The sequence below is a fragment of the Lissotriton vulgaris genome, chromosome 10 (assembly GCF_964263255.1).
Source record: "Lissotriton vulgaris chromosome 10, aLisVul1.2, whole genome shotgun sequence".
Taxonomy (NCBI): domain Eukaryota; kingdom Metazoa; phylum Chordata; class Amphibia; order Caudata; family Salamandridae; genus Lissotriton; species Lissotriton vulgaris.
The window spans coordinates 35,428,245-35,454,685 of record NC_141698.1 but is presented as its reverse complement, the minus strand read 5'-3'; the positions used below and the strand labels follow the sequence as shown (position 1 = coordinate 35,454,685).

The window sequence follows — 26,441 nt, the reverse complement described above, 5'->3', positions numbered from 1 at the left end:
CAGATTTGCGTGGAATGGACTGGAGTGAGGCAGATTGTTTTGGAATGGAGTGGGACAAATCACAGTGGGGTGGATTGAAGTGGGAAGTTTGCTTTGGAGTGGGGCGGACTGGAGTGGGGCAGATTGTTTTGGATTGGGCAGATTGTTTGGACTGGAGTGAGGCAGTTTCTCTTGGATTGGAGTGAAGCAGACTGGAGTGGGGTAGATAGTTTTGGATTGGAATGGGGCAGATTGTTTTGGAGTTGAGTGGGGCAGATTGTTTTGGGTTGGGGTGGGTTGGGAGGATTGGAGTGTGGTGGATTGGGGTGGATTACATTGGTCTTGGGTGGATTGGATAGAGTGGGGTGGATTGGTGTGGTGGATTGCATGGACTGGAGTTGGGCGAATTGGAGTGGGGTGGGGTCTAGTGCAAGATTATGTGTTAAAGCATCCTTTCAGAAATGTATTACACATAAGAAAGAAACCATGTCACTTTGCAATGACATAATCCTCATCTTTTGAGAACAGCGCCCACAAACAAAAACAGAAGAAAGCATGAGTGCAAAGTGAGAAAAGAAGGCTTGCCAAAATAAAATAGGTTAACTATAGAAACTATAGAAATAAATATTTCCAATTTTTGGCCTGCTAGGAACGTTTTTGCCAACCACATGCCTACTGTTTGCAGGGTGGCAAAAGTTAGAAATTACAAAACAGTACCTCAATCATGTTGGGAGCAGCGGACAGGCACTGATTACGCTGAAATAATCAGGTCCCTGCTCCACAGAGAGGAAAGAAATTACAAGGCTGTAAAGAAGAGGGACACACAAGCCAACAAAGCGGTAAGCAACGGGCGGGCTCAAAGCCCGTTTTTATATACAAGAGTGTATTGCAAGCGAGATAAATGAGCTAGTGCATGCTCTAGCAGGCTCAACCCTAAAAAATGAATAAAGTGCAGGGACTAAGTACATCACTTCACAATATTCATATTGGTTTCAATCTAGTTTTAAAAGGACAAATGGAATTGAAGGCTGTTATACAATGAAAACAGGCTTATATAAAGCCATCCGTACCTTGTTCCATGGAACGTTGACTGTGAAGCCTTCTCCTCGTCCTTCCCCCACAGCATAACTGTCTGACTCAGGCAAGTGAGGCCAAAAGTGTGCATGTTCGTACCGGTGAATGGAGAAGTAGAGTACACTGGAGTGAATAACCAAAAGGAAAGGGAGATGAAGGTAAAACATATTAGCAAGCTTTAGGGGTACAACTAAATTTAAAATAGTGCTCGAGAATTCTGCCCTCTCATCCATTACATCACTTATTCCATGTGATACAACTTGTCAGTACAAAATCATATCGCACAATGTTATGAGCAAGCTGCAAAGTACAGAGGCTTCAAAAGTTATCACTATCATAGCTCAGTAAGTTAAAAGTGATTTCTCTATTGAAGCTGATCAGAAGATTGAGAGTCAGCGGTTGATTCCTCCGAAACACAAAGGTAGCTTCTAAATCCCAACAACTATAAAGTTCTAAATCCTCATAAACACGAAATGGTATTATTACCACTAGAACTCTTGTCAGAGTATCTCTGCGGACTTGCATTTGATAGCAGCTTGCACTAGAGTTCTAACCCACATTGTGTAGCACTGCTCACAGCTCAGACCTCACTCTGGTCCACAAGTCTAACCAAGTGCAATCGCATCTCTGCCAAGACTTTGCTCTGCCATAGCTGTGCCATTGCTGAAATACTTAAGAGCTTAGATCCATTCGCTAAATTCAATGGAAGACAGGAGCTTTGTGTCCCTGTGCATTCCATCACTGAAGAGATTTGGTATATTTGGAGAGAAGAGGCTGATTCAATGTGATTTCATGTATTCATACCGTCACAATTGTAGGCTCCTTGCTGGGCATCCGTCACAATTATGGGTTCCTTGTTGGGAGCTGCAGTATATAAGAAAATGTGAAGGCCTGGCTTATTTCAACATAAATCCAGTCATTGGCCCTGGGCTGGAATATTTAGTATACCAAAGAAGAAAAGGTACATCTATATGTGTATCAATGATTGACTTCTGGCTGGGAGTTGTACCAGGCACACACTACATTTCCTTGGGATATATTTAAGTAGTTCTATCAAAAACCATAAATTGAAACTTTGCATGTGCTAAACTTGATATAGCTGACTTTCAGAGGAGATCCTTACTCCACCGAACTATAGATATAGATATTTAGAAACGTTTATTCAAGTTTTTCTTGGACAAAATGCAGAAAATCACATAGCAGCATTGTTACACATTCGTTATAGGGAACATCATATCTCCATAAGGTGGGTAGTGGACTTTAGTTTTATATAAGTATGGGAAGTGGTCTGCAACATATTAGTTTTATGCCACTAAAGGTTGTGGTGCAAATCAACCATTTCAATCACAAGCACTGTGATGAAATAAGAGAACACAAATTTGAAGACTACCTGTACTAGAATGCACTAAATAGGCCACTTTAAGGGCCCAGCCCTATGAAAATGCTGAAGTCATGTGAGGGTAAATGTCATCTCCTCTCATGATCAGTAAAGACAAACACGTCGGATGTTGCTCATATACAGAAGCCACAATCACCATGTTGAAAACACACAAGACTGCAACTGACCACTTCAAAATTACATGTAGAGAGGTTTATATCTGCCACAACTCAAGTAAATATAACTTGAGCACTAAAGTAACTATACGTCACGCCCTGCAGTGTTGTCATCAATGATGTAATTTCAGATGTTCTTTTAAATCGTAAAGAAAACAATCATTTTCCTTTGTATGTACTGGCAAATGACATCTTTTGATGCCCTCTCAATCATACTGTGGAGTCTACCAATGTCATCCAGTATGCACTCCGTTGCACGGGAATGGCGATATCTGGTGTGGGTTGGATTTAATCATCACATTCTAGGCCACAATACAGGGGATTATTTTTTAAACTATCCCTATTTTGGATCAGCATCTGTATATGGACCTTATGGTGGACTAAACTATTGAGGCAAAGGTGAATGATTGATTGAAGAAGTTGTAGGATTGTGCCACTGTGCAAGGCGTTGCAAGTCTCATTTGTGGCCTGGACCCAGACGGAGTAGTAGGTTCGAGAGGTATTTTTAGGCTCAGTAAGCTGACTCAAGAAAATGCCTGTAAAACTTTGCAAGCATTAAAAGGTACATCACTGACTACTGCTAAAAATACTTGCATCATGCCCTCATGTGGTGCATGTGTAATTCGGTTACAGGTGGCCAATCCATATTACCATGCATCATCCTCATATTCCTGATGTTCTTCAAAACTCTGCTAACAAGCTCTTTGGGACTCTTCTTCTGTCTCTGGATCTTTTATGGGAACTGCATGCCGGACAGAAATGTCTTGCCCCATCTGAATCTTCCACATCCAATTAAACTAGTGGGTATGCGAAGGAGGCACTACAGGTCCAGAACAGGCCCTACCCAGAAAAGCTGATCTACCCCTTGCCTCTTCACAACCTTGGAGCATAATACTACTTAAACTAGCGTGTTTTGAGAAGGGAATCCCCCTCTCACACATAGATAAACACTTTAGGGCGTGTATACACAGTCTGAATTACACACCCATTAGTTTAATCACATACACTTATTTATATTTTTAGTCCTGAAGAAAGCCAGCATATTCATAAGGCACTGGCTGAAACATGTTTCTTAACCGCTGACGGTGGCCCAGGTATTAAAGTCTAATTCACCTTCGGGTACTGGGACCATCCGCAAGCCGTTTTAACATCACTTTCACAACACTCTTCACCGCACACTCAGCGACATACCTGCTCCGCTGTAACCAGGTGTCGAAGCACACCCGGGACACGCTAGGTGTCACTGGGTGGGCCCGATGATGAAGCATGCCACCAACTAGGTTGGTGGGTGAGGGCTTCATGAGCACACCAACCAGGTGCTCCTATCCCATTACAAAACATACCGAGTCCTTAAACTTTTAAACTCATAATGCTTAAGCTTGTCTCTTTTTGATTAACTATATATAAACCCCGGGGACAAGGACTAGCTTTCTGGTCCTCTCTCTCCCTCTTGATACGCAGTTAACAAAAGAACTACAACATCATGCACAAGGTGGATGTACAGATGCTAATTAGCGATATATGGCCAAATGACAAAAGCAACAGAAAGTGGGTGCAGAGGATGGAAATCATGGACAGGCGTGGGGCTCATGTACGCAGTGAGACAGTGGTGCAAGTAGATTCATAGCACCTTTTAGATAATAAAACCTGAATGCTGGTGCAGGCAATTCACAATCAGTTGCACAGGAGGAACAGTATGACATCCGAGAATTATCTTTATGGACACTCAATCAATGAAGAGAGCAGCAGTGTATGAGAGAAGAGGGGCTTTCCCCGCAGATAGAAAACACAGTCTCTAGGGTATCTAACCATTCATCCACCGGGAGTCTGAACCGAAGGTCAGCCTCTATGGATATTTAATCCTTGATGGATCACAAGGAGGAGGCCTGTAGGAATAGGAACACTCATTCCATTGCACTTTCATTTATTGATCCCTCAATGGGAAAAGCAGTTGTTGACTATTTAAAGGGAGAACCAGTCTTCACAGACTTTTGAGGGTAGGTCAGTCTCTGTGATTATTCAATTACTGATCACGGGGCTAGTTTTTTTCTGAATTATTCATTTCTGTTCACTATTTGGAGACAGTAGTTGTTAGTTCCAAAATAGCTGCCTAAACTCTACTTCTACTCATAAAAGCCCTCTCTGCAGAATCTGCCAACTATGCAACAACTGTTATCTTCAAGGTGAAAAACTATTAAAAAAAATAATTAAAAAAGTTAGCACTTACCTTGGGTCATCTTCAAACATATACTGTGTGCCCTGACCGTGGTGAACATCCCAGTCTACAATTAGAATCCTGCAGAGAAATGTGTATGGGATGGGATGAGCTTGGAATATTTGAAAGAAAAAGCCTTTCATCAAACAAGATCTATCCATCTATAAACAAAATCACCTTCAACTGGAGATGATCAGTCAACCAATTCTCTTGCATCTCTTCTGAGAAATGTATCTACTCCAACTTCGGTCTGCCATCAAATGAGATTTACCTCTACTCCCATCTCTGCTTTTCATCAGCCACAGCTCTCAAACATCACTAGACTCTTGACTGTGAAACACTTTGAAAAAGACCGAACCAGATCAGCCACCTGAGGCCAGACCATTGGCAGAAAGTGCCTCATATAAATATATACAACATAAGTAAGAATATCAAATCATTTATTCACACCTATGCCTTTCATCAACTGAAAAATGCAGCGGTTTCAACCGTTGATATTTATGTGCAAAGATCATAGATATTTTGCCCCTGGTGCCTAACCTAACAATAACTGTGGCACAAGGGTCTATTTACGCCTCTGCTTTTTCAATTCTGGGGAGCAAAGATCCATTTCCGCTTCATCTGTTCATCAATAGGCATACACAACTATTCCAACCTTAGTCCTTCAGCAACTGGAGGACAAAGGATCTATTTACGATCCTGATATTTCTCAGTTAGGCACCAAATATCTAAATCCACTTAGGTCATTTATCAACATATGGTCCAAGCAGATCCCAGGGGCATGAGTTAGTTAATTCACTATATGCATTCAGATGCTTACCGCGAGGCTCCATGATTTTGCTGGGCATAGCGGGCAGCCATGGCGACGTTGTTGAACATGCAATAACCGTTCATCTTTCCCCAATGCGCATGGTGCCCTGGAGGTCTAGGAAATGAAACAAAGAATGTGCCTCCAATGTTGATTTGAAACTGATCACATACAGGAAACTTTTCAAAGCCAAAAGCTAAGACTGTGAAGGAAAAGGTGGAGTGTGACTTACCTCACAACTGCCATCCCATTCCGAGCTTCTCCTGCAAACACCTTATCGACCAGCTGCAGAACAGACCCTGCAGCCAGGCAGGCACTGTGATAAAAATTCTGAAGCAACAACAATGAAGGGAAGATCAAGTTAATCGAAAGATCTAAGTCCAATCAAAATCCTAATGCGAAGATTCAAGATTCAGAGTAAGATCTTGTGATGCATCTGTGCTACCGGACAAGTGAGCCTTCACAAATGGCATAAAAAAATCTAGAGTTAGAGCAAAACGTAAGATGTGTAATACAGGGAGAGTTCTCTGCTACTGAAGAGTCCCATTGCCAGAAACCGGTCCCCGGAAGCTTGTTTCCTTCCCAGTGAAAGAATTGGCTTTGTAGTTTGGTTTGCCCTGTTCCCATCATGCACTGGGACAGGAACAGACTAATTTGCATATAGCCAGGTTCTGAGCTGGGATGGTGCAGTGAGCTAAAAAACGGTGTTGGATCTAGCCCTGATCTCTTGACTGGGTGAGAGTATTCTGCTTAATTCAGAAACTCTGTCCATCACCACCCCTTGTTGTTTAATTATTTTGTCCACCATAAGCGTGGAAGGGTATACTCAGATGTGAGTCCCTTGCTCATTGCACCATCAGGATTCAAGCAAGCCGGGCCGAAGACGGCTGTAATGCCAGAAACCGGTCCCCGGAAGCTTGTTTCCTTCCCAGTGAAAGAATTGGCTTTGTAGTTTGGTTTGCCCTGTTCCCATCATGCACTGGGACAGGAACAGACTAATTTGCATATAGCCAGGTTCTGAGCTGGGATGGTGCAGTGAGCTAAAAAACGGTGTTGGATCTAGCCCTGATCTCTTGACTGGGTGAGAGTATTCTGCTTAATTCAGAAACTCTGTCCATCACCACCCCTTGTTGTTTAATTATTTTCAAGATTCCCATTGGGCTGGGTCGCATGAGATATTCTGGTTCAGAAATGGAGAAATTACTACAATGTCTACAGCTTTAAGCCATATCCTTACTGAGAAAATAAACATGGGATAGGTCGAAGTGAGAAACTAACTTGAGTAGACACCAATAAGGGCCAAAAAGCAGCAGTCTAAAGCAACGCTATGCTATAACAAAGCTCTTCATTTACCAGTCTATTGCACATTTCTCAGACATCCAGCCACATATCATATTTTAAGATAGGGTAAAAACAGAAGAAGCTCTTTATATCTACAGTTCCAGCACATAGACCTTTGTTAATTTTAGGCTGCTTGTTGTTGGTTACACAGTACTTGCACTTGTTTTTGCACCAATTTTCCATCTATAGTTGAGATCACTGGGGAAATCTGCTCTTGTCTGTTATACTTACAGGAATTAAGCTTCATAAAAATAATGGTGCTCTTGTGTAGTGAATGCAGCCTTCAGTATTAGTATCAAAGCTGGACTGCTCACCGGGTGTAGGTAGATGGAGTCATAGGTATCTGACAAGGCCCGCAACTCTTCCACTGTCATGTTCTGCGTAGTCTTCATCTGATTCAGGTATTCTTGGCTTAACAATTAAGAACAGCAGAAAAACCCATTCACTCTCTGAATATACCGTCATTTATTAGTATGGGAGGCAGAAATTAAACAATCAGAGGGACAGATTGGCAGAACCTGACAATCCTGTATAAATATGCACCATATGCACAATACCTTAAGGTCCTCAGACACCAGAAGAGTATTGCAACTTTTATGATCTAGGCTAGTGCTAACTAAAGACATGTAAAATACACAGTTGTCATTGTCATTGTCATGTTAGAACAAAGCAGAGAAAATCATTGATCGAAATTAATGCTGCAAAGTCCCTGGTAGGTTAAAGCAATAATTTACACTACTCAAACCTTGTGAACTAGATCTATGAAAGATATGTTGAGGCCGCTGTCCATTTTTCCAACTCTGTAAACCGACAGGCTAGCTACATGACTCCGAGGAGCAGGAGAATCTAACTTGGGTGGCACAATGTACAAGGGCCCAGGGAGTTGTTTTTGCCTCTTCTCAGAAAGGTTTTCTTTTCACAGCTCTTGTATAGTGGATAAGTATTAGCAATATTTGCAGAATTAACCCTTACTACAAGCTAGGCATGGAAAATGTCTTGCACTTGCCATGTATTAGTAATGCTGAGCTCAATACTGAGCAGCTGCACCAAAACTCAGCACTGGATCAATGTGAAGAATGCACCGCTGTGCACCAGTGCTGAACCAATTCAGAAGGAAGACCTCAACCCACCATCATACCAATCACGGTCTAATCTTTAAGGGATCATGATGGAAGAACTTTCATTGGAACATCACAAATATCACCCGCCCCCTTATCACAACACCTACCTGTGAACCAGGAGGATCTCTTCATCAGTAGCCTCCCGGCCCTACGAGGAAAAAGAGAAAACAGTAAGTAGCTCATCAAGGGAACATACATGACATAAGACTTCAGAATCAATGGAGATGGGGCAGAGAGAAAGAGCACGAAAGAGAGACAGGGAGGGACAAAAAGAAAGCGGAAGCAAGACAAAGAAATAGAGGAAGAGAAAAGGAAAGCAAAAGAGGCAGATAGACGAGTGGAAGACAATGAGAGAGGAAACAGCCAAATGAAAAGGAATGAGAAGTAGAGAGACAATGAAAAGATGAGGGAGATAGCAAGAACTTTCACGAGCCACGGTCTGGGGAGGGGCAGTACCAGGGTAAAACACCTGTATATAGCATGCTGCTAGGAACAACTTACCTGCACCTGAATGCAACGCTGGGTCAAGCCATACTGGGCTAGCTTCTCCTTCACAGCGGTCAGCCTAGCTGGGCATTCGGGGAAGCTGTCAGGGAAGTAAGAACTCAATCAGCAGAACATGAATATGCAGACAAGGCAAGTAGTAGACACATGTTGAGAGTAGACACTGAGGCTGTGACTGCAGAGGAGCTTGAAACAAGAATTCTGACACAGCAAGGAGCACTTTTAAATTTTTGCAAGTATTTGACATTGTAGACACCATTAGAAAGGGGTGCTCCCTTTATTGATTTTATATCCTGAGACCTCGCCAAATTTTTCTGCCATCTCAAATAACCGAGGTATGGTCTCTGTTGAATTTATTGAATAAAGGAGAAGATCGTCTGCATAGAGAGCAGTTTTAAGTTCTAAATCTCCCATCTTATAGGGCTGAATAACAGAATCCATCCTAAGCCAGCTGACAAAAAGCTCAATGTAAAGATTGAATAAAAGTGGTGACAGGGGGCACCCCTGCCTTGTGACCCTCGAGATGTTAAACCAATCTGTCAGCACTCCATTTACCAAGACCTTCGATTTAGGACAAGAGTACACTCTCCTCATCGCGTGAACAAAGTTATCGGGGAAACCGAAGATTTTTAAAGTTCCCCAAAGATATGTCCAATTAACTTGATCGAACGCTTTAGCAGCATCTATTGCTACGCAGCGTCTATTGCTACTATTGTCAGAGGTGCCTTATTGGCTTCAGCCATGTCTATGGCCCCCATTACCTGGATCGTTAGCTCATTTAACTGCCTCCCAGGTATAAAACCCCTCTGATCTGAGTTGACTACCGCCTTTATAACCTTTGCCACTCTCGCCGCAATAAAGAGAAAACGGAAATAATGCTGTGTAATCAAGTCAACAGATATCAGGGGGTAAAGAGTCAAATTAGGTATTTAGGGGTCCAGTTAGTGCAGAATCTGGAGAATATCCCAAAAGTGAATTGGAGGAGGATCTCTAAAGAGCTTGCCAGTTTACTTACTCAATGGGCCAACCTCCCTTTAAACATCTATGGGCGAGTCAACCGTGGGAAAATGATAATTTTACCGAAAATCACTTTCTTATACAATTCAATCCCATTACTATTTAAGACAGAAGATATAGCCAAGCTACAAGGCAAAATAGGTACCTTTATATGGGCGACAAAGAGTCCCAGGATAGCCTGGAAAAAATTAAGAAGAGGTGGTAAGGTGGGTGGGTTAGCCTTACCAGACTTATTATCTTATTGTTATGCTTTCCATTTCAGAAATTTTAGGATGTTGGCGAATAAAACCGATTCCTCATCGTTAGGTCTTTTGTTTGAGGCCATGTTAAAAGATGTGGTACAAGGGCAGTTTTTTTTCTGTATAAGTATTGAGATCCGAAATTTTACAAAAAAGTTAGGCTAAAGATTTTGAGGGCAGCTTAAAAAACATGGATGTTTATAAGAAGGAACATTAATATCCCCTATTATGCAGCACAGGCTCCAGTCTGGAACTCCCCCGGCACTCAAGAATGCTTACAAGATCGATTGAGTCAGTCTCTTAAAACAGGGGGTATAAAATGTTGGGGCGACCTACAAGAAGGCTGCAAGCTTATGAGCTGGGATGCATTTAGTAGGTTAACCCAAGGATTTCTAACAAGGTTTAAGTATTACCAGATTTCATCCTGGTGGGTGACGCAGAGTTGGCAGGAGGAGGAAGGAAACTCAAAAGCAGATCACGTCATTAGAACAGGTTTGTGGAAAAAGGAAGTCTCGTACTGGTATTGGGCTTTACAGAATGCAGAGGATGAGGGAGAGTCCGAAGTTTTGAGACCATGGGGGGAAGAATACAGAGAGAACGAAATAGATGTCTATAAGGTATAGTCTGACTCCTTTGTTATGTTACAGGCTATAGTTAAACCAGCGGCATTGAGGAGGAATCACCTGTATACTGCTTATAGAGTATATTGGTCTCCAAAAAAGTTGTCCAAGGTGACTGGGAATGCATATAGTTGTACAAGGTGCAAATACCCAGATGCAGATGATATACATATTTTTATGGAATGTCCAGGAATCAAGTTGTATTGAACGGAGATATGTGAATTCTTGGAAATTGTATTCGAAAGACAAATGGAAGTAAGTATACAAGTCTGATTTTCTTTGGTCTACCAAATGACTACTATATGAATACACCTGTGTTTAATTTTATATTCTATGTGATCATTCTCGCAAGGAGAGAAATTTGTAGGGCTTGGAAATCGGAACACCCCCCGACTTTCGCTGAATGTTTGAAGAACATCATTCATACTAGTGAGTCTGACATGGCCTGCGATTCGTAAAGTAAAGACCTGGGCAGATTTGTTGAAAAGGAAACAGGGTCCAATGATTAAGCCATTGCACAGTCGGACTTGGCCTCCTTAGTAACTTTAATGGGGGCCTCCGGATAAGTGAACTGGAGTGGGAGAAGGTAACTGTGTCATCTTGGAGGGAAAGCTCTATTTCTCTCCATTTGCTGCTCCCAAGGGCTGGTAAAGGTAGGCATGGAGTGATTGAAGGTATCCCATCTTGAGTTTTGGCAGTATGAGGACAAAAAAAAAGGGGTGCTCCGTCCCTGCCTTCAGGATCGCTCATGAGCAAAGTGAATTTGAGGGTGCCTGCTAGCTTTGGGTGCAGAAAACTCTGAGGCATTGAGACAAGATTTTATTTTTTTGCCTATACTTAACTTTCTGTTGCAGAAAAACATTAGTATCATGGACAATCAAAGCACAGTGCGCTGCTAGAAATACAGGCACAATCAGACGTTGTAACAGTGTACTAAGTCTTTTTTTAATTTTTTTAATTGCTCTGTTTTTCCCATGATCCTGAACAAACTCCAGGGATGACAGTAGCCATGCAGGCAAAGACTAATGCTAGAAGACCAAGCATCGAGATCCCATTCCCACAGGAAGTTGTAGTAGTGCTCTCTAAAGCAAAGCTAAACCTATGAAGCAGAAGACGACAGAGAATGAGCACAATTCATCCAATATAGCAAACATCTATCGTCCTATATAAGCATCCCATACATCAAGAAGGAGGATGCCACTCAGGTCTTCAGACAATGACCTGTCATTTTTAGTCATTAATTCAGAGTTGTGCATCTAGCTCCTTCATTCGCACTTTCCATTAATCAATGCCAGAGTATTGATTCAGGCTGCTCAGGGATATCAGAGAAGCCTGCCTGCATGAACCTGAGCGAGAACACCTATAAGGTGTCCTGAGACCAGGTGCTCTCTCTCTCTCTCCAGCATCCATCAGGATGTCTTCTTTCTAAAACGGGTGAGCTTAAACTGTTTTTAATATTAAATACCTTTTCGGATTAGCCTTTCAGTGTATTTAGTCTTTTTTTTCATTCCAGTAAAAAAGGGGAGGGAAACGAGAAACGGATAAAAGATAAAGGAAGTCGCACAAAACAGTTGGTGCACAGGGCAGACATGCTGCATTATCAAGTGGGTGTACGCATCCAGCATATACTTAAACTGAGCATCCAGTAGGATGATATATGAGATATACTTACTGGTGTGTTTCCCTTATGAGTTCTGGGTTGGGGGAGGGTAGCGGGAGAGAGAGGAATTTGGGGTTCCATTTTCAGCAGGTTCTTGTCCAGATTGTCCAGAGCGGGAAGTCTTGGTTTGTGTTGGAAAAGAGGAGTTTTAGGAGGTTTTGGCCACTTTTAAGCACGTGAGCTATGCCCATTATTTATATATTGACAAGAACTTGGAAGACTTCCAGTTTTAATGCACATGTTACCATTAGGTCAATAACACTGAGCTCTTTGGTATCGCTGATGTTGTTAAAGCAGGTCCCACTGGGGCGTCACAAATCCCCAGAGTTATTGTGGGGAATTCCAATGTGATGAATGCCATTGAAATCTCCTGGAGGCTATATAGAACTTGATTCCGAAAAGGTGTACTGAGTTTGTATTCAAATAACATATGTTCGTGTTCTTTTATAGTTATGGCATATGTTAGTCATTCCTGTTGAGTCTTCAAGTATGTGTATATTAGTCTTATTTTCCATGAATTCTAAATCGAACACCACAACAATTTGCCTGTTTCAGTGAGAAAATTCATTTTATGATTCTTGACCCAAATGTGACCTATTCTACTTGGTGAATTTGTGGTATTCATATTTTATTCATTTTAGCAAAGCTAACTGCTCAACTTTACTTTACCAGTTATGTGTTTCTAATTGTTTAACCTCCTTACTGATTAAGTCAAATTCGGCATTGATATTTTTATTTTTTTGTGGACATGTGACTGATCACAATGTGTATTCTGGGTATTCCGTTTTCTATAGCTTAAAGACACAGCATAGGTACATGCCTCTTTGTCCTTAAGATATTCTTTAAACCCTCCTTTCTTATACAGATATAGTCACTGGTAGGTTCTCAAACACAGGTGGGAGGAGAATGGTAAAGTGAAATGAAGATATCAAGAATTGCTTGCCCCAGTACAACTTACTCTTTGTCCCAGAGACAGTGGAAATCAGTTAGCATCTCGTCACACACCAATGCCGTACCGGTCAAGACAGCCTCAGCTCGGCGCAAGTCCTAGACATGAGAAAGGACACACCTTTCAGTCAGACCCTGTACGCAGTTCAGCATTGTGGTGGCAATGGCAGAAAAAAACAGAGATACGGTCTGAACCTGAGGTGTCCAACAAAGATGCAGGAGGACTGGGTTCATGCCAGATTTACATGTAATGTACACATTTTTTTTACATACAATTAAAATAAATACTACTCATTTATACACTCAAAGGTAACTATAAATATCTTCAGAAATTGTACGACTACCTGCTGTTCTAGCCATTTTTAACAGATTCTTATGAAGCCATTCTCACTGCAATAACACTATTTAAAGAAAATTATATTTTCCAATTTAATAGCTTTTTTAAAGAAGACTATATTACCATACGCTGTCCACATGAATCTGTAAGTAACTGAATTGGATGTTCCACTCCACTCTGCTTTAATATAAAGTAGTTCTAAATATAATATATATTTCTGTCAATTACAGAATCCCAAAAATTTGAGACAAGGTTTTTGGGTACAGGTCTTTATGTTAACCTCATTTTTATAGACAAAGAGGATAACTTGTTAGAAATAACGGAAATAGATCCATTTAAACCTGGGCTAAAGACAGAGGAACCAGTTTGGATTAAAACTTTAGAATTATGCTACAGCATGATATAGAAAAGATTTTTTTAAATACCAAGAAATAGGCATAAACACGAGTGACTTGAAAATGAAAGTCTTCAAAAATCTGCAATCAGAGAATTTGTTGCTTGTGAAAGCCAACGCAAAGGGAGATTAGAGTATCATGAGAGGCGAAAGGTACAAACAATCGGCTTTAAAAGTACTGGAGAAAGGGAGTTCCATCACATTATTCTGTGATCATGAATATGAAATATATTGTCACTTAAAAAGCTACTAAGACATCTATTAGAAAAAGGATGGATCAATGACGACATGAATGGATAACTAAACATTGAACACCTGATTACACCACTTTTGTGTACATTAGCACAACTTCATAGAAATTCAAGAATCAAAGAACCTGATCAAGCCAATGAATGATATGTTGCAAAGTCCAGCTACCTAAATATGCCGACTTCTTTTTACAACTGTTGAGCTGGGTACCTACAACATTTTAGAATCAAATTTGAAGAAACGGATTAAACTATCTTTTTTTTAATATTATATGTTACATCATACATTTGTACATCAACATTTCATAGGGTGTCTTAGAAGGAACAGAAGAAATGTAAATTCCTGAAATCTTCAGATTTAAAAAGCTTTTTACTTTTGTTTCAAAACGATTTCAGATTTGGAGAATAATTTATTTTTGCAACATTTCTATATGAAGTGTGGGCTTGACATTGAAAGTTTATTGGTGTTCTTAGATATTTTGTTTTGGATATGGGGAGGGAGCACAGAGGTATTGTACAAGTTTAAGGATTATATATTAAATTCTCATTAATCAACTAAACTAACATTAGAGATGGGTAATTTTAAGGTGCATATTTCAGACACGTTATTCAGGGTCAAAAAGCAGTTACAGATCTCTGTACATCAAAGATAATTAATGAAATCATTTTCTTGTTATTGAGAATGTTATTGAAAGCGAATCCAAATGATTGGTAGAAAGAAATATACACAATGGTATAATAAACAATGATTAATAGATTTTGAATAAGACACAATTTGGAAGCAGTGCTGTACAAAAAATGAACTATTTTACATGTAACTAGGCCTGAAACAAAAAGAAAAAAAAGTCAGGAATATCTGGGTAAGTTGAAGAAAATGAGTTCTGCATACTACAGAGAAAGGAATAACAGAAAAAAAATCATTGAACATCCTTGGAAGCTTATGTGGAAAATGATTCCTACATAAATTACAACATTTCAAAGACAAACCTTTGATGGTGTACATACACTAGAAAAAGAAATATCAAGGATAAATTGGTTTATTGAGTATTTTAGAAAAAAGATGCATTAGAAACATCGAGGAAACAAAATCATGGAAAATATCCTTGATTATAAAGCAGCAACTGCTATAATTCAAAGTCTGTAATCCCAGAAATGGTCAAATAAATGATATTACAAAACTACGCTAAATGTGATATGAGGCGACGTAACAAAATTAAAAGTCTTTGTGGAAATGTATATATTGGGCAAATGGGATGCAAAATCACGAGACAAGTAATAATGTTACTGGTGATAAGGATTATCCCTGGGACGGTGGGTTTCACATACCCCTCTTAATACTCAGCAATGTCAAGACTTGGCGTCTTTTTTTACTGAAAAGATCGAAAAAATCGTCTCTAATATTAATAACAACAGTTCTATCTCTCATAATCAAGAGGATACCTTCCAAAGTTTCAAAAGAAACTGTCATCTTGAAGTCTGGCCCCCCTTAACATCGGATAAAACGAAGAAACTTCTTAAAGCTATTAAATCGGGCTCTCCTCGTGATCCTATACCCATCAGTATTATCAGCCAACTGGAGGATTTTATCCTGACGCCCATTACGGACATTCTCAATGCGTCCATGGAACAGGCTTCAGTTCCTGCTATGTGGAAACACGCCATAGTCAGCCCTCTGCTGAAAAAACCAGCCGCCGATCCTACGGTATTGGCCAACTATCGACCAATATCGTTACTTCCTGCCTTTTCCAAAATGCTGGAAAAGCACATTCATGAAGCTCTTTCCACATATGTGGAAAATAATGAACTACTCCACCCTTCTCAGTCCGGATTCAGGAGTGGGTACTCCACTGAAACTGCCCTACTCGGAATCACGGAAAAAATTAAAGAGCTCAGGGATGATGGCCAAACGGTGGCACTGGTCCTATTGGACCTAAGCGCAGCCTTCGACACCATCTCTCACTCCAGACTGCTTTACAGCCTGGGGGAGAGTGGTGTCGAGGGCAAGGCGCTAGAATGGATCAAATCCTATTTATCCTCCCGGACCTTTCAGATTACCTCTTCTGAGGCTTGTTCGGATGTTTTCCACTCCCCGCACGGTGTACCACAGGGATCCATTCTGAGTCCCCTTTTGTTTAATTTGTACCTTCGCCCATTAGCTACCCTTGCTGAGAATTTTGGTCTTGTTTTGATGACCTATGCAGACGACTCTCAGATTCTATTCTCATTATCTAAATCCGATTCGTCTGATTCATCTGCACTTAAAACAGGCCTCCACGAAATTTTCTGCTGGATGTCGGCCAACCAACTTAAGTTAAATGGGGAGAAAACAGAGATCCTCCTCTTAGGGAACAGTAAAAACCTCTGGAGCGATTCACATTGGCCGACCTCATTGGGCAAGCTCCCGACCCCTGCCACCCAAGTCAGGAATCTTGGAGTCATCATCGACGACAGCTTATCTATGGTCCAGCAAGCTAATAAAGTGGCTGGTATCTGTTTTACTATTATCAGATGGCTTCGTAAAATCGTCTGGATGTTACCATCAACCACCCAGAAGACCGTAGTCAATGCCTTAGTGACATCTCGGCTTGACTACGGCAACATCCTATATCTGGGTGCAAATAAAGCAGTCATAAGACGCCTACAGCTAGTGCAAAATGCTGCGGCCAGACTGCTTTGTAGAATCCCCAGATATGCCAGAATAACTAAACATCTCAGAGATCTACACTGGCTTAGGGTCGAAAATCGGATCCGCTTTAAAGCCCTGAGCTATTTGTTCCAAATTAAAGCTGGGACTGCCCCCAAATATCTTCAAGACCTTGCCAAGCCCTACCTTCCAAATCGCAATCTTCGCTCAATGACATCTGCGAAGTTTGCGGTGCCAAGGTATAAACGGGCTAGACTGGGTGGAAGATCTTTTGCATTTCTGGGACCAACCCTTTGGAACACTCTGCCTACTCAGATACGCAAAGAAGAAAACTACAGGAGTTTCAGAAAAAGCGTGAAAACCTGGTTGTTTGATCAATAATCTCCGCTTCCAGATCTGCTCTCTCTCTAGTCGTGCCATGTGTGTTTGCTGATTTTCGGCGCCGGGAAACCCTTTGTGGGTAGCTGTCGCGCCTTACAAATGCTATAAAATAAATAAATAAATAATGTTTGTTCTAGCATTGTGAAACACTTTGTGGAGAACAAACATATTTCTCAATTAAAGTTTCAAGCTTGAGAAGTATTGCAGCCTTCTTCTTATGGGCTTTTCATTACATCTAGTCTAGCAAAAAAACTACTGGATGGTCTTTTTGAATCCGATATGTCCACATGGCCTTGAAAAGACACAGAATTACACCCGTTTTCTCTAAAACTGTTTATGAATATTTTCATCTCTCACTCTGATACAGAAGATTGATAGACCACAATATCAGTTACATTTGTAACATTCAAAGACTATAAAGAGAGAGACACAAAACTATCTGAGAGAATAGGAGGGGGAATATTGAACTTGAGGAAACAGATATGATGAGCGAGTTAAAATGACAGGAAAAGATTACTTTATTGCTGAACCTAAAGATGGGAGTGTTAATGTCTAAATTAATATCTAGACCGATTATACTCAGGGCTCCATTGAGATAAAAGCTTATCTAGTGTTTTGAATGTGTGCCAATACTGTTAAATTAAAAAGCTCCAGCTTGAACATTATGGTTCAAAAATGGTTTTTTTTCTATTTAATTTCACAGATGTGTGACTATATATATATATATATATATATATATATATATATATATATATATATATATATGAATTGTGCCTAACTGAATAATATTAAACTGTGCATAATGCAGCAATCTGGTGTCTCATAGTTCAGAGAAACCATTATATGTCTATAAAAAACTAGTAACAAGTGATACAAAAAGAGAAATGCTAAAAAAGTTATCTAAAAAAAGGCGCGAAAGACAGATTGTCCACACCAGCCATCCGGTGGACAATTGATGAGTGCCATAAAAAAAACCTTTTTACCAAAAAATCAATCATCATACCACCCGACAAGCCTGTTGGGTAGTTATACTATCCCTATAGTCTCATTCTGAGGAAAATCGGAAGTTCCATAATAGACCATGTAGAGAGTCAAATTTCTATAAATATGATATGTATACCAGGTATAATAACTATATAGTTAAAAACCATCATTAAAAAACATATAAAAAAAATCCAAAAAACTACAAAAGATTCATTACATAGAAATTCTAAAAAAAGACTAAACCCTAAGCTCAACTGTGATCCAATAAAAAGGTATACAAATCTTCTGTATTATTTAATCCATTCGGGAATTTACTATCAAGATCCACAATGAATCTAGTTTCTCTTTGTCTAAGTAGTTTTTTCAGATTGCCTCCTCTCTGGGGCAATGGTACAGAGTCTATAACATAGTATGTCAGGCAGGAAACATCGTTATTACGTGTATCCTTAAAATGTCGGGCAACAGGATATGCAGGATCATTGTTGATGATTGCCCGCAAATGTTGCAGTATTCTCACGTGCCCCTGCAGCTTCGTACTTCCCACGTACCTAAGACCACAGGTGCCCGTGAGCACATATACTGCATAATCCGTTCTGCAACTAAAATTTCCCTTAATTTTTATCACATCTTCTTTAAACGGGGTCTTGTAATGAGATGTGTTAATTCCAAATTTACATGCGCGACATGATGCACATTTACAAAATCCTTGTCTTGGTTTCAACCATGTTTCTTAGTAGTAATTTCAGGATTAACTCTAGGTAATGCTGCCCCCGTGCTTTGTGTTTTTCTAAAGGTCACTGTGGGTTTTAACGGGAGTCTATTTGACAGTACATTGTCTGTTAATACAATCGGCCAATGCTTATTTACTATGGCACAAATTTTTCTCTCCTGCCAACTGAAGGTTGTGATAAGCCTTGGAGTATCCGATGTGGATTCAATAACCTCATCGTCACTAGTTTCATTATGTGGTAATAGTGATTCTCGTGTTCTACTGTCAGATTTTCAACAGCATCACTTAGCATTTTGTTGATGTAACCTCTATTCCTGAGCCTAGATAAGGTGTCTAGTTTGCATTTTTCAAATTCTTCCTTAGTGCTACATACCCGTTTTAACCTCAAAAGTTCACCATACGGAATACTAGCTATCAAGTGCTTTGGATGACAACTTGTAGCATGCAGCGTGGCATTGCCTGCCGTGGGTTTCCTGTGCGCTGTAGTGGCAAGTTTATTATTGTGTACAAAAATGCTAACATCCAAAAGTTCTATTCTGGTATGGTTAAAATGAGATGTGAAGTGCAAGTTCATATCATTTACATACCTTTACAGTCTTAGGGGATTTTAATTTTCATCTAGACAACAGCCTAGACCCTGATACACTAGATCTCCTGGAGATGATGGACAGTGCTGAGCTGAAACAGCTGGTGGTTGGCCCTATGCATAAGGCGGGGCATAACCTCTATGGCGTCTTCACCCAGACCTAGTAGTTTCCTCAATCTGTCCAGTTACCTGGTCGGACCACGCCGCAGTGTGCTTCAACATCTCCACTGCTAAACCCCTTAGATTGGCGTGGGTCAGAAAACCATCTAGGACCTGCAGAGCTTGGAATAAGATAGAGGGAAGCTCCCTCGTGGATCTTTTGGTATCCTCTATGGTGTCAATTCCATCAGATGTGGACCAAGTGGCTGCAACCTACTCCAACTGGTTGGACTATGCATGTACGCTCCTAGCCCCACCCAAAAACCATCAGTCCACCCGCACGATCCCTTCGGCCCCGTGGTTCTCGGAGGAGATTAGAAAGCATAAGATCATCTGTAAGAAGCTGGAACAGGTGTGGCGGAAAAACTATCATGAGGCCGACAAGAGGAGGCTTAAATCTGGACTAGCATTATACAAAGATCTGATAGGGAAGGCAAAATTAAACTATTTCACCAACCGTATTAAGGATGCCAGGAACTCGCCCAAGGAGCTTTTTCAAGCAGTCTCGAGTCTGGCGGCCCCTAAGCCAGACACCGCGCCCCCCAGTCAGGAATTATGTGAAGGCTTAGCAAAGTTCTTTTTAAATAAGGTGGAGATGATCTTTAACTCCCTGGACGGTCAAGTCAGGGCCAATCCACCAGTTGCCAGGCCGGAAGTCGCAACGGCCAACGCACAAGAGGGCAGGTTCCTGAGCGTTGCCCCTGTAAGTGAGGTGGAGATAATGAAACGGTTGCTGAGCACAAAATCAGGCTCTCCTAGAGACCTCTGTCCGGCTGCTATAGCTAAGCTAGCGGCGGCTCCTATAGCCACCACTCTAGCTAAACTGTTGAACAACATGTTTGAGGCAGGTGAATTCCCATCCTTCTGGAAACAGGCCTCGATCCTCCCCTTGCTAAAAAAATACAAATTTGGATAACTCCGACCCAAATAATTACTGTCCCATCGCCCGGCTACCATTACCAGCCAAGTTAATTGAGAGAATTATGAATAATCAGCTTAGCGCATTCTTAGAGGCCACTCAAGCCCTTGATCCATCGCAACATGGATTCAGAGCATGTCACAGCACGGAATCTGCTCTAATCAAATCATTTGAGGACATTAGGAAAGTGTTGGATGCAGGAGGTAAAGCAGCTCTGATCCAGCTGGATTTGTCAGCGGCCTTTGATACGGTCCACCATACGATCTTGGTGGACCGTTTGGAGGCATGCGGGATTCACGGGAAAGCCCATAGGATCCTGAAAGCTTTCCTCTTTAACAGGAGCCAAGTGGTGGCTTTGGGTGAGTTTAAGTCCAAATCTTTCAAGCTTCCTTGTGGGGTGTCCCAGGACTCCTCCCTGAGTCCCACCCTGTTCAATGTTTATGTTTCCACACTGGCCCCAGTCATTCGATCTCATGGGTTTGAGTTAACATCATACGCAGATGACACGCAGATTGTGGTGCCACTGCAGTGGAGAAGTGTGGCTCACCGGTTAGAGGAGGCAGACCCAGAAGCAGGGGTCGGCCCGGGACCAGGGTTCAATTCCCAACGCGGCAGGGTTTGGAGCCCAAATGTCCACGGACCTGATAATTCTCGCTTCGGTGCCTACTTGAATCAGGGGTTCACGCTCTGCAACTCTGGGCAATAGCTTTCTCAATCTCCACTACTGCCCCCGCGGCGGAATGCCTGGCTTTCACCTTGGGGGTGCACAGCTGGGCTATCCCATAGGGAAAAACCAGGACGGGTTCCCAAAGCAAGCGCCGAGATACCCTTTGTGGTGATACGTGCGCTATATAAGAAACTACATTTAAGAAACTACATTTTACTGCTTCCAGGGAGAGAGGAAGGCACTGCCAGCAGGTTCAAAGAGTGCATGCTAGAAGTCAGTGAATGGATGACCAGGAACTGTTTAAAATTAAACTCGGCTAAAACCGAAGTTCTACTTTTTGGACCCAGAGAGAACTTCTGGACCTCAAACTGGTGGCCTGAAGAGTTGGGCGTCCCCCCTCCCCAGTCATGAAGGTTAAGAACCTAGGGGTTTTGATGGACGACAAACTTACCTTTAGGCCCCAAGTCAATGCATTGTCCTCAGCCATTCATTTTACATTGAAAATAATTTGTAAGATTCTGCCCTTTTTACCTGACGAGTATAGGAAAACAGTGGTGACAGCTCTGGTCCTGTCCCGCCTTGATTACTGTAATGGCTTACTGCTCAATGTCCAACAGGGGGCTTCTCAACAAACTACAGGCCTTGCAAAGCGCAGCAGCTCGTCTTATCACGGGCATACCTAAGTTTGCCTCCGTGTCCCAAGAGCTGGCGAAGTTGCACTGGCTCCCAGTGCGGAAACGGATCGCCTTAAAAGCCTTATGCACAGTATTCAAGGCTCTTCAGGGGTTGGGCCAACCTTGCATAACATAAGGCTTGCTCACGCTCGTCAAGCATACAATGACGGCCATTTTTAAAGTGCTCAAAACACACCCCCAGTGTGCGCATATAGCCACCTTGGTAATGCGGGCTGCCATCTTATACAGGTACAAATAATACACATTCATTATGTACATAATGCATTAATGTCATGATTGAACATTGTATCGTATTTAGAACCAATATTGAAACGTCTACATATAAAGCGACGCAATTATAAACAAAAGTTTACATGTTGTGCCTCATGTTCATAAATATGAAAAAGCACGAAAAACTATTCCCAGAGGTGCTTTTTCTGAAGTTTAGTGGTCAAGATGTTATTTACCACTAAATAAATATGCAATTAATTTGTGATTATGACAACTCCTCAGCATTGGGTTTAACAAGTGTCTAATCAAGGAATTTAAATATCCTAAATGTGCCTGGTTAAAAATTGTTTTTCGTGCTTTTTCATATTTATGAACATGAGGCACAACATGTAAACTTTTGTTTATAATTGCGTCGCTTTATATGTAGACGTTTCAATATTGGTTCTAAATACGATACAAGGTTCAATCATGACATTAATGCATTATGTACATAATGAATGTGTATTATGTGTACCTGTATAAGATGGCAGCCCGCATTACCAAGGTGGCTATATGCGCACACTGGGGGTGTCTTTTGAGCACTTTAAAAATGGCCGTCATTGTATGCTTGACGAGCGTGAGCAAGCCTTATCGGCGAAACGCGTCGCACTTTTTCACTTGCTGAATAAATTTTTGCAAACACATTCTGGGTGTCCTGGCTTACTTCGGAATAGAAGAAGTATTTTTTGGTACATATATATATATATATATATATATCTATACCAAGTCCACTTGCACGAAGGAGGCACCCATCACGAAGAGTTCGGCAGAAAAGTGGACTTGGTATAGCTATCGTAAAGAGAATTCTGCTGGAACCGCCGCTGCCTAACTATGTAGTATCTGCTAACGAGGAGTTGGACATGACGACATGTTGGAGTATTGTTTACTTACAACAGCACTCTCAGATTCGGCATATTACAAAGCGGCTGATGCAATGGGTATCAAAAGCACGGCTCCCAAATCAACTTTCCAGCGACAACGGGCTTGGAGTGAAATGCCCCTTTCTTTAACCAAGCATGAAAGCGCCTCATAAAAACTAAGCCACAAAACACAATCATGGCAATGAGCAATACAGAGGCCTACACTCCAAGATGGCGGCAAGAAACACTGAGGGACTGCTTTTCCATTGTAGTCCCTCTTCGCTGAACATCACAAAGGCGGAGCCCAAAATTGCTTTTTAAAAATGAACCTCAAAAACTAGGTTTCCTTACACACCGAACAGCATCTGAGGAAGTCAGTGAGACGAAACGCGTCATGCTGGGTGGACTAAAAGGACTTCAATACCCGCAGTGTGCCCCGGAACTGTTCCTCCAAGCAGGGACAGCCTTGTTCTACATATATATATATATATATATATATATATAAAAGAAAGACGTGCGCAATACCTCACACTGCACGGGCCACACCAACAGTGCTTGTGAAAGATCTTTTTATTAAAAGAACAGACATAACGCGTTTCGAGTTTACAAAACTCTTCATCAAATGCCAAGCTGCAGTGTCTGTGGGTTCGTTTTGGTTTAAATAACGTATCTCATTAGGCAGTGAGAAAGGACTTCAGTCATTGACTCCATATTAAAGGGACAGTGTATAAAGTCTTATTTTATCTCATTTGCTCTGTAGAAAGGAGAGCAGAGAAGAGTACTTGTGTGTTTCAGGTTTCCAAGTAACCCCACAGTGGTATGAAATAAAACAGTTTTCTCTGCTTTTATATTCAAAGTCATATCATCACGGGACTCCATTGCCCATAATGCTCCACTGCCCCTCAAAAGTTAACTGGTTCCCAATGCTGATCTTGGTAAAATCAAATGTCAGCACGATGTGTCCAGAGTGCAATCATTGCATTTAAAGGGAAAGTGTTCCGTACCTCAGTCACAATATGCAGATAGGATTTCACTACCACGCAGACCTTCAGCAGTTTATCTTGTTTCCCCAAAGTTCCAAGTCTGTCCTGCTGAGGGTAATCCTCGGCATACCCTAGCAGTTTATCTTGTTTCCCCAAAGTTCCAAGTCTGTCCTGCTGAGGGTAATCCTCGGCATACCCTAGCAGTTTATCTTGTTTCCCCAAAGTTCCAAGTCTGTCCTGCTGAGGGTAATCCTCGGCATACCCTAGCAGTTTATCTTGTTTCCCCAAAGTTCCAAGTCTGTCCTGCTGAGGGTAATCCTCGGCATACCCTAGCAGTTTATCTTGTTTCCCCAAAGTTCCAAGTCTGTCCTGCTGAGGGTAATCCTCGGCATACCCTAGCAGTTTATCTTGTTTCCCCAAAGTTCCAAGTCTGTCCTGCTGAGGGTAATCCTCGGCATACCCTAGCAGTTTATCTTGTTTCCCCAAAGTTCCAAGTCTGTCCTGCTGAGGGTAATCCTCGGCATACCCTAGCAGTTTATCTTGTTTCCCCAAAGTTCCAAGTCTGTCCTGCTGAGGGTAATCCTCGGCATACCCTAGCAGTTTATCTTGTTTCCCCAAAGTTCCAAGTCTGTCCTGCTGAGGGTAATCCTCGGCATACCCTAGCTGCGCCAAAGTTTTCATTCCCAAAGTTCAGGCGGGCCCCTCCTGGGGGCCTCTTCCAGTCCAACTCTAGTGGTGTCATCTCTTTAGCAGCCGGAGGCCACCCTTTTAAAGAAGCTCCTCGCTTCACGTCCCAAGATCCTGACAAGAAGGGCGCCATCATCCTCGTGGGTCGGGGCTCGTTTCGAGATGTGTCAGACATCTCAATTAGATAAAAGAAAGACGTGCGCAATACCTATATATATATATATATATATATATATATATATATATATATATATATATATATATATATATATATATATATATATATATATATATATATATATATATATATATTTATCATGCTTCATTAAGGGAAAGAATAACCAGGATGTTGGTACCGCAAGCAGGGGATGCAGTAAACTGTAACACTAGGAACTGATCAAGCTGATAGCATTAAACAAAAGCAGTTGCATGTGGGAGCATTAGCAGAGCTCCTAATCGACCCAAAGCCAAGTGAAGGTTGTGGCATCCCCCATGAGATCTTAAATCTAATCCCAGACAGACAAGAACATGGCAATGGTTTTCTAAACCACACACATACTACAGAAAGTGGCCTCTCTCCAGAGTTCAAAAGTTTAAGAGGCAGCGTCTGACTAGTCCGTGCTGCAAACAAAGCTGTGCCTTTTTCCAATTGGTCCAAAATGCTACTCCTTGATTCTTCGAGAAGAACAATACGTTGGCTAGTTCAGCCCTGGTTCTCAGAGACACTGCTCTTTGAGCAACAAGAGAGTATTAGGAAACAAGTGAGTTATAAAATATGTTTATAAACAACTGTGCCTGCCATCAACGTGTCCTCCATTTGCTGAAAACGAAAGGCAAGCCTACATGATGCTGAAGATTAGCCAGGTGTGATAGAGGGCCATGGGCTCTCAACCTCTGACCAGATCCTTCCAAGTGATCTACACCATGAAACAGATCGCTCTCGAACCCCACTGCATCCAGCAGACATCATAGACAGGACTGAACAACAAACTAGAATAGAAATGGCGTCCCAGAGTTTCAGATTTACAGCGTGATGTATAATCTCTCAAAGGGAAACGGGTGAAAATGCCACTCAAAACAACAGGACATGGAGTGTGTTACAAGCCCTACTTTCTGGTAACTTCTACAGTAGTATGCTGGTGGGGTCTAAAGGGAGTAGGGGCCCGTGGAGCCAGAAGAATCACAAAGGCGGAATGCACTGTTAAAGGAGATAAGGCAAAGAGTCATTTTCAGGGAACAGAAATAGGAAAAAACACCTACCAATCTCTGAAGCTGAGCCACAATATCCTCATCAGTGCTCCTGTTCAGTTTCATCTTGCCCTTCTTCCTGGTCTCCTGTAAGTTCTGGCTCCTCTGCTGCGGGTTGGGAGCAGGCTGGCCTGCCTTCTTTCCTCCTTTCTTCTGCGATACACAAAGAGAGAGAAAGCTTGACAGTAAGGGGAAACGGATGGGCAGGGCGAAATAGAAAACAGAGACTGAATAAATGGCATAGGTCGGAGGGGGGGAATAGACATTGGACAAGGTAGTAGGCATCGTCCAGCAGAGCAGGCTAAGAGCAGAGGCATATAAGTTCCACAGGACAGAAGTACAAAGCCAGCCACAACTCTATAAAGACCGACGCCATCCCCTGGAACACTACAATTTCATACACATTACCCTGCTCCCAGGACAAAAAAAAGAAAAATATCTTAGGGGTTACAGCAAGGCATTGCCACACACCTTTATTTATTCATCCCTACTTACAGACAAACTGCTCTTTGGCACTCGGTCAAAAGCCTACGTTTACGTCTCATCTGTACAAAGTTAAATTAGCCAGCATATGTCTCATCCATCACATC

General features: G+C 41.7%; 1 protein-coding gene across 2 annotated transcripts in view; it reads right to left on the bottom strand.

Annotated features, from left to right (window-relative positions):
- Positions 1-26,441, bottom strand: part of HDAC6 (histone deacetylase 6) — a 167,787-nt gene that overhangs the window by 106,644 nt on the left and 34,702 nt on the right. For both annotated transcript variants that reach the window (XM_086940369.1, XM_086940370.1), the window contains 9 exons: positions 25,864-26,004; positions 13,091-13,179; positions 8,594-8,678; positions 8,200-8,240; positions 7,286-7,382; positions 5,863-5,960; positions 5,643-5,747; positions 4,835-4,903; positions 1,050-1,176 (listed from right to left, as the gene is read on the bottom strand). In XM_086940369.1, the coding sequence (XP_086796495.1) occupies positions 1,050-1,176; positions 4,835-4,903; positions 5,643-5,747; positions 5,863-5,960; positions 7,286-7,382; positions 8,200-8,240; positions 8,594-8,678; positions 13,091-13,179; positions 25,864-26,004 (852 nt within the window). The remainder of the gene's footprint in view (positions 1-1,049; positions 1,177-4,834; positions 4,904-5,642; positions 5,748-5,862; positions 5,961-7,285; positions 7,383-8,199; positions 8,241-8,593; positions 8,679-13,090; positions 13,180-25,863; positions 26,005-26,441) is intronic.